The following is an 11,662-nucleotide window of genomic DNA, read 5'->3' on the forward strand; positions in this document are numbered from 1 at the left end:
TCACTCATTTCATGGTCGTTTTGGGCGTGTGACCTATCGTTAGAATCGTAAAAGAACAAGCTATCACCTCCAATTGGAATCACATCAAAATAATTGATGCATCTCAAGTTATAACAGTTTAAAGACAACTTTGCTGTAATCAGACGACATAACTATTTGATTTTTACTTCCAAACAGCTTAAACAACAACCAAGCAAACAAAACCAGTCCAAAACTCATAAAACCAGTATTCATAATCATATGTTACTATTTTCAAAAGCCAAGCAACAACATTCATCATGCACATAGATTATTTAACTTGTCAATCACGATTTACTCACATGCTTTTATTTTATAAATTTACGTACACAATAACATAATATACGACATAAAATCTCCTATTCACATGTTACTAACATTGCAACATTATACAATCCATTACCCACATAAACATGCTCCACACACATGAATTTCATATTCTTATGCAATTACTTACTTAATCTCTTCCAACCAATTCATCCATTACAGCTACACACTTCTTACAACATATACACATGAACAATCGTGGACAAGTACATAAACTTATCATACAAATCTATGCAAACAAAATATACGTATACAACACAACATTCTATTCACATGTTATTCTTATGTCACATTATGAATCATCCATCCTGCAACATCATTACTCATCACATATCATCACATATGAACTACTTCCTTTTTCTACCACATCATTCATCATTCTCATATACTTTTCCTACGATTCAAAACAACATTGTAAACCAACTATCATGCTTTCAATCAATAGCTTACGAAATCACATCATCACCATCTTTTCTACACATTCCCCATTCTCCACATACATATATCCACTGATTCATGCCACACATCACCATATAGGTACACAATTCACAAGATAAACACATAGCGATCCCGACTCATATCCCATGGTGACCGGTTCAAAATTGTAGGGCGAGTTCGCGACTTTAGGACGTCTCCCAAGCCTTTGCATTAGCTCCTACAACCTTTACCCCGGGTTCATTTTAATTGACTCCCTATATTCATTAAATTCATTGGTTACAGGTTTCAGGATCGTCGCTCTGATACCATTTGTAACACCCCCATACTCCAAGTGCCTTACCAGGACCACTCAGGTATAAGGATGCCACCATCTCGGTTACCCGAGGCATGATATTCATAAGACAATAACGAAACAACTTTATAATGATATAACTTTAGTGAAAAGTACAACTGAAGCCAAATCCCAAAATACGGGTACAAGTTCACAAACCAACTGTCTAATCAACTAAAAGCAAAGTTTATAAAACTACTAAGCTACAACGGAAGACTTCTATCGTCGGGCAAAGTGGCACATCCCAAAGAATCCCATGTGACTCAACTCAAACTCGCTCAATTCTCGCTCACCATCCCCGAATGGATCACCGTAGGTTTTACAAAACAACAACCAGGGTCAGTACTAATCACACAACTTATATATATATCAACAATAAGACAAACAGACAGCTTACACCGTCACACACACACACAATCACACCAGTCCCATCAATCTCAATCACCGACTGTCCACTGGACCAGCCCTGCCAGTGGGGGACCGCAGCCGTACCCACCTAAGCCCCGCTCCTCATATTGAGCGATAACCCTGTCCATTAATGTGCACATCCCCTTCCGTGGCGGGTTCCACGAAGGGCGAAACTAGGGCGTGAAGCCACTCCCGCAAGTGACTCCACTCAGCCGAGAACGCATCTCGAGAAGCATAGACAAACATTCACAATCACAGCCGTCACAACACAATTACCATATCAATGAAGCAATCAATCTCAACACATCAACAATCATCTCATTATGGGACTAATACTGAGTAGGAAATCCTACCTGGAAAGCACAACAATCGACGGTCTCTACAAATTTGTATCAAAAAGCCTCTTCTACAAAACCTCCTCCTATCATACAAACATATAAACACTACCAAATCACAATCTACACAAAAACCCCCAAATCCCCATATTAGGGTTTAAACAACTTAAAGGAAATACTATAAAAACGGTACATAGGTCTTACCCTCGACGCAAGGATCTCAACGGTATAACGAACGGTGAAATCCGACCTTCCAAACTTCGGGATTTGCTAACAATGCGATTAAAGTGAAGAACGTACTTTGCTTTCTCTCTTGACAGTAAATTAGGTTTTGAAAAGTGTTTAAGAACAATGACGAAAAAAGCTTAAATACTTTAATCGCATAATTAACAAAACCCGAGAAATAACTCCCCGTAAACCGGCTACTCGATCGAGTAGCTAAGGTACTCGATCGAGTGCCTCCTTACTCGATCGAGTATCCTAGTTACTCGATCGAGTACCCAACAGGTCAGAAACTATTTTAAAACGCAACTCACCCTTACTCGACAGAGTAAGGGCTACTCGATAGAGTACCCTGAGACTCATAAATACGGAGTATTACACGAAGCATATAGACCGTTGTTTTATTTCCCGATGTTTCTTATCAGTTTCGGCTTCGGTTTTAGAATAGAGTATGATATAAAAGAGATTTGGGAATGGTGCTGTTTTTGTCATGGTATAGTAATATTCTGTTAGTGAGACACAGTTGTGAGAGGCTGTTAGAGTACTTTTAATATTGTTTTAGATAAGACGTTGGTGGACATAGTTATGGCAAGAGAATTGTGGAACATATGTGGTATGAACTGGAAACTATAGGTGGTTTAGCACCTTTTCATGGGACAGTGAGTACGGAGTTTTGGGACTTAGTATCATGTCAAGTTAAGGGTGAGTTTTGTGGTAATAAAAGAGATGAACCTGAGAAGCTAATGTGAGTATGTGTAATATTTTGTGGATTGTGAGCTAAGATCGTGGAGATGAGTGTATAAGTATATAGAAGTATGTTGTTTTGCGGTAATGTGGAAGAGATGGAGTGGTGGTTATACTGAGGATTTTATGATATATGTTATGTGAGTACAGAATAATTGGAGGCACGAGAACTGTTAGACAAAGAGAGCACTGGATATAGAAATGGTTGTAGGTGTTGACGTTATAGAGGGTTATCGTTGACATGCGGTGGTAATAAGGTTTATGGGAGGTATAGCAAATGACCTAGTATAAGTGAGTTACGAGGACGTAACATTTATCTTAAGAGGAGTAAGATGGGACAAGAGAGTTGAGGGTCATACGGTTGCAATTGGAAGTTTGAGTGTTGGTGTAGAATAAGGAGGGATTGTGTGATGGTCGATTTTATTACAGGTAATGGTAGTGCTCGTAGTAGTATGGTGTTTAGGAGTGTGGGTAAACTTCGATAGTGTTAACGGATTGAGTGATGATGTTTATGTGTGTGAGTAAACTTCGAGGACGAAGTTCGTTTTAAAAGGTGGTAGAATGTAACATTCCTGTTTGGTGGTTGACCTTGTCTCGTGGATTGTCATAGTATTGAGTTTGCTAGTGAGCGTTATGGAAGTATAACAGAGCTGGCAACATTTATGTTGTGGGTATTTGATAGTACTATGGAGTTTGTATTGAGAGGCTACGCTGTAGTTGGGACGATATCGTGAGCTATGTTATGGAAGTAAGCGTGGTCAGTAGACTTAGTGTTAGGTGTCCACGTTTTATATGTAGAGTGTGAACTTCGGGGACGAAGTTCTTGTTAAGGAGGGAAGACTGTAATACTACGGTTTTCCTAAGCCTAGTACTCGGCCGAGTATGGCCTACTCGGTCGAGTAAAGTGTGTCGTGTATCCTATTTGGCTACTGCCCAGGAACACTCGGCCGAGTATGTGGAATACTCGACCGAGTAGAGGGTACTCGGCCGAGTATATTCTATACTCGACCGAGTATCCGATCGGACGAGTGTTTTTCCGCGGTGTGATTTGGAGATGGTTAGAATTATATAATACGCGTAATCAGTTCTAATTACATTTTTACAAAACCTAAACACTCAACAACGCTCTAATCCTCTTCAAATCTCCCTCTATTATGTGGATCGTTCGTGAGTCTAGTCCACCTTTCCTTGCGTCGATTATGTCGGTAAGCCTCTGATTTCGTAAGTTTCATTAATTTGTTTTTTGGATTTTGCCCTAAAATGTGATTTGGGGGAAAGGGGTTTTGGCATGTGGTAATTGGAACTATGTGATTATTGTGTGTAGGTGACGGTGTCATGAGGAATTGCTATTGATTGCTTGTGTGTGCTTGGAGTGCGAAAAGGTAGGGTTTCCCTACTCAGTTCCTGTTTAATTGATTTGAGATTATGTTGTATTATGTACGTGTGCTTATCTGCTGATCATCGTTGGAGTGATGGTATGGTGTTGGTGTGGTGATGGTGATGGTGTTGTGATGATTGTGGTGGAGTCACTTGCGGGACTGGCTTCACACCCTAGTTCGCCCTCCGTGGAACCCGTCACGGGAGGGGATGTGCACATTAAGGGACAGGGATATCGCTCGTTGATGAGCAAGATTTAGGTGGGGATTGGCTGCGGTCCCCCACTGGCATCGAGGATTACCTGTTGCGATGGGTAATCTGGCAGGGCTACACACTTCGGTGTGTAGTCGGTTACTGTGTGAGATCGGGAGACCGGAGGTGGAGGATGATCAGCTGGTTGCTTATTGTACTTATCTTACTTTGATTATTCAGTAACTGAACCCGTTGTTCTTTTATAAAATCTGTGGTGATCCATTCGCGGATGGTGAGCAGATTGTGACAGGTGATGCAGATGTTTAGCTATGGGACAGTCATGGGGAGTCACCACTTCGAGTCTAGCTTCCGTTGTTACGAGTTTAGCTGTCTTTGATTTCAGTTGTATTGAGATCCCTATATTTTTATTTTGAGTTGGTCTGAGATAATGTAATCGTTAACTCTTTATACGTTAATAAATGTCATTTGGAATTTGTAACTTTGGTATACTAACCTCGAGAAACCGAGATGGTAACAACCTTTCATGCTAGGGTAGGCCTTGGTAAGGTACCTTGGTATGAGGGGGTGTTACAACTTATATAAGAATATAGCATGCAAGTATTCAGGCAAAATGGCAATTAGCAGGAAAGCATGTATTGAGAGCATAGAAAGGTCATATGATTTCCTTCAGGGGTTTTCATATAAAACTTAGCCAGGTAAGAGACAAAGTTAATGGCCTTACCTGGTTTGGATCATAGGATAGTAAGTTTATACATGAAATAGTTTTAAGTGGGAGGTGTTCCAGGATCTGGGGATCATTTCTCCGTCCAGGGTCTTCAGCCTGTAGGCTCCCTGCCCTACTATTGAGTCAATCAGGTAAGGTCCTTCCCATGCAGGAGCTAGTTTGCTAGCATTCTTGTCCTTTGTATTTGAGAAGACTTTTCGTAGGACCAGGTCTCTTTCCTTGAATACCCTAATGTTTACATTTTCATTTTTATTGTAGCTTCTGGCTACTGTTTGCTGGTATGAGGCTATTATGATCCTGGCTGCATCTCTTAATTCTTCAGCCAGGGTTAGGCTATCCTGCAGTAATGGTTTGTTGTCCTCTACGGTGTTCAGGCTACTTCTAGTAGTTGGTACATCGATTTCCGCTGGAATTACTGTTTCACATCCATAGACTAGGGAGTAAGGGGTCTGGCCTGTGGATGTTTTAGGTGTAGTTCTGCCAGCCCACAGGACTAAAAGAAGTTCTTCAGCCCATTTGGCTTTTCTTCTTTGTAGTTTTTTCTTCAAGCAGTTGATTACCACCTTGTTGCTGGATTCAGCCTGGCCGTTGGCTTTTGGATAGCTTGGTGTAGAGGTTACGAGATTGATATTCCACTCTGCACAGAAAGCCATTGTCCTTTTTCCCACGAACTGAGTTCCATTGTCACAAACTATTTCTGAGGGGACGCCATATCTACATATGATATTACGTTTGATGAATGATATGCCATCCTTTTCCTTGACTTGCTTGTATGAGTCAGCCTCTATCCATTTTGAAAAATAGTCAGTCATGGCTAACATGTAGACTTTTTGTCCAGGAGCTTGGGGTAGTTTGCCTACAATATCCATTCCCCACTTCATGAATGGCCAGGGAGCTGAGATAGAGTGTAATAGCTCTGATGGTTGGTGGATGAATGGGGAATGAAGTTTGCAGGCTTCACATTTGGAGCTGTAGGCTAGACAGTCAGCCCTTAGGGTGTTGGGGCTGGTGTCCTTTACAGTTAGTGCAAGGACTTATAAATCTCTAAAAGGATCAAAGGGTACACTTTTGTATCATTATCAGTTGGTCCACGTTTATCAATAACGGTTGGCTTGCTAGATAAGTTTGACGTTATTGTCATACAGATGGCGGTGATCAACTGGTCCCTAAAAGTCACACCTATAGGATACGTTTGAGAGATGTGACGGTATGAAAATACAAATCATGTAGATGCCAAATTTGACTAACCATTAGTCGAGTTATTTGACTAATAATTAGTCAAAATGTGATGTTGAGATATTTTATTTAATACGGATTAAATAATAATGGCTAAGGCGAATTAAGCAGTTAATTCGTAAATTGAATATAAGCGTTTTATATTTAATTAAATGTATATTGAATATAATTATACAATATCGTCTTTGTCGGACATGTATTAATATTTCAACTAATCCGTATTATTAGTTGATGCTTTAATAACCGATAACCGATGACGATTTATGACAAAACCGCGTCATATACATTTTAGCGATTTGCGAACCGGACCATGAGCTAAAACTAAAAGGAAGTGGAAGCCCACTTCCCAATAGAGCCCACGGCTGGCCGGCCAAGTGAGGACAAAAGAGAGGATTTTCTCTCTTTTGAAACCTAATTCATTTTGACAAAAATTTTAGGGTTTTGGGAGAACATTTTCCTCTCTAAACCTAGATCTCTCATCTAAAGAAAACTCACAAAAATAATCCTCTCAATATTGCAAGGCAATTAGAGGATTCATTCTAGCACAAGGGCATTTCTCGGACGATCTTGGGTGCATCATTTAGGAGGAGATCTACTTTGATCTCTCATTGCCAATTTGCACTAGGACCGAAGGTTAATCCTTAATCTTTATCGTTTCATTGTTGTTTTTCGTTTATGACAATAAATTGCATATAAAATTTGCGTTATAATCCTATAATTAAAGGGTTTTATACGGATATTACCCTACAAGTGGTATCAGAGAAAGGCCACGTAAATTTTTCTATGTGATTTTCATCAAACGAATTTTGAATCGATGAATTTTTGATTAAAAATTGTTGCGGCAGCCATTTTTTTACTCGGCAATTTTTTTTATTGCTGCGTTTTTTTTGAACCGTGACATGTTTACACGGTGTAGGTTGTCGTTTGTTTTGTTTTTCATTTTGATCTTTGCATATTGTTTTGTAATCGATATTCATTGCAATATGTTAAAGATGTATCAAAATGTTTGCATAAAATTTCGTGCGGCACAAATTTTTTTGTCTCGGCATTTTTTCTTTTGAAACCGTGCGGCCTCTTGTTAATCACGGCCTGTTTTTCTTTTTTTTGCCTTGAATTGCGTGCCTCACGGCTCTTGCTAGATCAATCGATCTTTTGTTTTTCAATCGTTGTTTGCATATTGTAATTTTAATCGATAATTATTGCAATATGTTAAAGTTGTTTCAATTGTAATTTCAATTCTATACAGATTAGATTAAATTGCAATTGGGTTTTAACAAATCGTTTTGTTTTGACCTTTTGTTGCTCACGATTTTGTGCCGTTTAATTTTTTTTTTTTTTTGGCTTTTTGGTGCTCTCGGCATTTCAGCAAGAGAAAAAAAAAAAAAAAAAAAAATTTTTTTTTTGGGTACTGTTCACGCCCAGCCGAGAGAGAGAGAAAAAAAAAAAAAAAAATTTTTTTTTTGTTTGTTTTTTTTTTTCGGCCAATTTTGCATAATACTGATTTATGCACTCGCTTGATAGTGAAACGGTTCACCCACGAACAATTTAGTTACTTTAAAACGATTTAAAGTAACGGATTATCACGGATTAAAATTAACTTGACTAAAGCGGTTTTGTCACATAATTTTAATCATTAAAGGTGGTTTGGATTAAATTTGACATAATTACAGAATTATGTCACGAATAAATTTAAATTTTAGTTGATGCATTTTTTTTATCATTATTTTGATTATTTTGAATGCTTTTAATTACGTATTTATTTATTTTTGCAAACGGTTGTAACTTAGTGTGGCCTTAGTAGAACGTGTTACCGTAATGATGGAACACGGTCTTGGTTGTATTTTGAGATCTCGTATCTCCCTTTTTATTTCTTTTAATTACAGTTTTTATTTAGAATGTAAATAAGTTTATATTTTGTAAATTTTAATTGTAATTTTGAGAAGACTAAAGAAGGAGATCGGATGCTCACTCCCGCTGCATGGACAAAGATGGAACATCAAGACAAGCTTTTCGGGTCCAACGGTGGATTCCAAAGTTGTATTATGTTCTTTTTACTAGGATAGGCCACACTAGGAATTTTTATTTACGTATTGCATTCATTTATTTATTTTCATGTAACGATAGTATGCATCATTTTCCGCCTAAAAACCAAACCACCTAATAATTGCATGAAAACTGACTCATATAGAGGTCACGCGTTAGTTTTCTATGACATTCTTATGTCACACGATCATTTTTAAGCCATCATCTAAATTAATTCATTCACGCAGTTGCTAGTTGTTCGTTCACTTAAAATGAATTGAAACTTAGTTGATGGGATCTTCCTCGTATAAACCAAAATTGAGAATGGTCTTTATAGGTCAAACTCCAATGAGTCCCTTCTTCGTCGGTAGGCATAATATGACCCTTTCTACGTCGGGTAAGTTGGAACCGATTGACCTATTTTATCTCAACGCTATGGTCACTCGTACGATCCCGTGATCATGGTGGACTATAGATAGGATTTACGGAAATCTATCGACCAAGAGTTCTTACGGAAGAATTAGCTAAACAGTTGGCTTATCAATTTACAGAAATTGAGTCTTGGGATCACTTGTATTATTCTTGAGGGAGATCAATTATGCAAGTGCATTGAGTCTACACGATTAAAATGAATTTTTAATAGACTTAAATCACCTCGATGAGTTGCTTATTTCGTTTTTGTTTTTCTTTTTTCAGTGTAGAACACGCATTTTAAACTGCTAATAACTTAATGGCTGGCTTCCTCGATGACCCAATGCCAAGTGCCACATTGGACCGTGAGTCCTGGCTTCGGATCTTCATGAATCAGATGAATCGCCTACTAGATCAAGAATGATGGATCAAACTTCGCGGATCGGGAGGCGGCATTACGGAATGCGCCATCGCGACGGGAAGCTCAAGTATCTAACTGAGCCCCTCCCGCCAGCCCCAGGTCCCACGGCTCGAGTTAACGAGGTCTCCACGTATAGCGACTTCGTCATGGAAGCGGGTGCGATTAAAAACGTACTCATTTTTGCAATGGAATCCAATTTGCAGAAACGCTTCATAGCCCAAGGTGCAAACAAGATTTTCACCACGCTCACTAAGGAATTCTCGAAAGCACCGAGAATCGTGACCTATGAGCATACCACTCGCTTCTTTGATGCGAGACTCCAGAAGGGCCAACCGGTTAGCCCACACATTCTCAGCATGATTGAGAATGTCGAGAAACTGGAGACGCTTGATTGTAAAATCAGCGAGAACATCGTGATTGACCGCATGCTTCATTCACTCCACGATGGTTTTGCGCTCTTTAGAGCGAATTACTATATGAATGATTTGAAGAAAAGTCCCCATGAATCGCACTCCCTTCTCGTACGACACCGAGAAGGACATGAAGTTCAGTGGGAGCTTGAAACAGGATGTTCTCGTTGTGACAAACAAGGGGAAGGGTAAGGGCAAAGCTCAGGCAAACCTAGCAGTAGGTAAACCGAAGTTCAAGAAGTCGGGTCCAGGTAAGAGTGGGCCTGGTGAGTCGAGCACCTCATCAGGCGCGACAAAGAGCAAGAATGAAAACATGGAATGCCATCATTGCCACAAGACTGGGCATTGGAGGCGTACATGTCCTGTTTATCATGAGGACTTAAAGGCAGGTCGCGTTAAACCTATTGGTATGTCTTCATCCTCTTCTACTTTTATTCATATGATTGAGATTAACCATGCAAGTTACGGAACTTGGGTACTTGATACTGGTTGTGGTTCTCATCTGTGTAATCATGTGCAGGGGCTCCGAAACATCGAACCCCTCGTAAAGGGTGAGGTGGACCTGCGTGTTGGGAATGGAGCACGAGTGGCCGCCGTCTCAAGGGGAACATATGTGATCCAGCTTCCTAGCGGATTTGAGTTATTTTTATATAACTGCTATTATGTACCCAGTCTTTCCAAAACATTATTTCAGTTTCTGCACTTGACAAACTTGGATTTTCATTTGTAATAGAGAATAATACTTGCATTTTCTCATTACACGATATGATTTATGGCAAGGCAGTCTCCATGAACGGAATTTATGTTTTAGATCAGACCACCGAAATATTACACGTAATGAATAAAAAGTTAAAGGTTGGTGACAAAGATCAAACGTATCTATGGCACTGCCGTATGGGACACATTAATGAGAAACGCGTTAAACAGCTCATAAAAAATGGAGCTATCTCGGCCTTTGATTTTCAATCATTTGGCACGTGTGAATCATGTCTCATCGGTAAGATGACTCGGATTTCCTTCAAAGGTGTTGGAATGCGCGCAGCTGACCTATTAGGACTCATACACACGGATGTATGTGGACCTATGTCAATCACCGCACGAGAAGGCTATAGGTATTTCATCACTTTCACGGACGATTTAAGTAGATATGGCTATGTCTACTTAATGAAGCACAAAAGTGAATCCTTTGAGAAATTCAAAGAATACCAGAATAGGGTACAAAACCTATTGGGTAGAAAGATTAAAACACTACGTTCAGATCGTGGTGGCGAGTATCTTTCTCACGAGTTTGATCAACACCTAAAGGACTGTGGGATTGCCCTACAGTTAACTCCACCTGGAACACCTCAATTGAATGGTGTGTCCGAACGGAGAAATCGAACACTACTTGATATGGTTCGATCCATGATGAGTCACACCGTGTTGCCTGACTCATTGTGGGGTTATGCTCTTTTGTCAGCCGCTCTAATACTTAACCGAAGTCCGTCTAAAGCTGTTGACAAGACTCCATATGAACTATGGAAGGGAACGGTCCCTAACTTGTCCTTTATACGGGTTTGGGGCTGCGAGGCTTATGTCAAGTGGAGACACGAGGATAAGCTCGGCCCGCGATCGGTCAAGACATACTTTATAGGTTATCCTAAAGGAACACTTGGTCATTACTTCTATTCGCCAACCGAACAACGTGTTTTTGTTGCGGCTAGTGCGACATTCTTAGAGAAGGAATTTCTCGAGAATGCAAAGAGTGATAGAACCTTCGACCTGTCGGAGATTCCAGAACCAAACACCGAACAACCATTGGAGGAACCAATTACTTCAATCCCGGCTGCGGTGAATATTCCAGAGGAACCTAGGAGGTCGGGAAGAGTCTATATTCCTCCGGAGATACATTGGTATGGTCGAGGAACATGACATAGATGACGTTCTACTCTTAACGAGTAGTGAACCCGCAACCTATAAAGGTGCCATGACCAGTTCCGACTCAAAGCTATGGCTTGAGGCCATGCAATCCGAGATGGACTCTAT

The 11,662-nt window shown here is 40.0% G+C and overlaps 1 protein-coding gene across 1 annotated transcript; it reads right to left on the minus strand.

Annotated features, from left to right (window-relative positions):
• Nucleotides 1-644: 644 nt before the first annotated feature.
• LOC141607507 (uncharacterized) lies at nucleotides 645-5,790 on the minus strand. Its single transcript, XM_074426863.1, has 2 exons — nucleotides 5,365-5,790; nucleotides 645-653 (listed from the first exon to the last, which is right to left on the minus strand). Exons 1-2 carry the CDS (start codon nucleotides 5,788-5,790, stop codon nucleotides 645-647), a joined length of 435 nt encoding a protein of 144 aa, XP_074282964.1.
• Between the last annotated feature and the right edge of the window lie 5,872 nt (nucleotides 5,791-11,662).

The sequence above is a fragment of the Silene latifolia genome, chromosome 10, assembly GCF_048544455.1.
Source record: "Silene latifolia isolate original U9 population chromosome 10, ASM4854445v1, whole genome shotgun sequence".
Lineage (NCBI taxonomy): Eukaryota > Viridiplantae > Streptophyta > Magnoliopsida > Caryophyllales > Caryophyllaceae > Silene > Silene latifolia.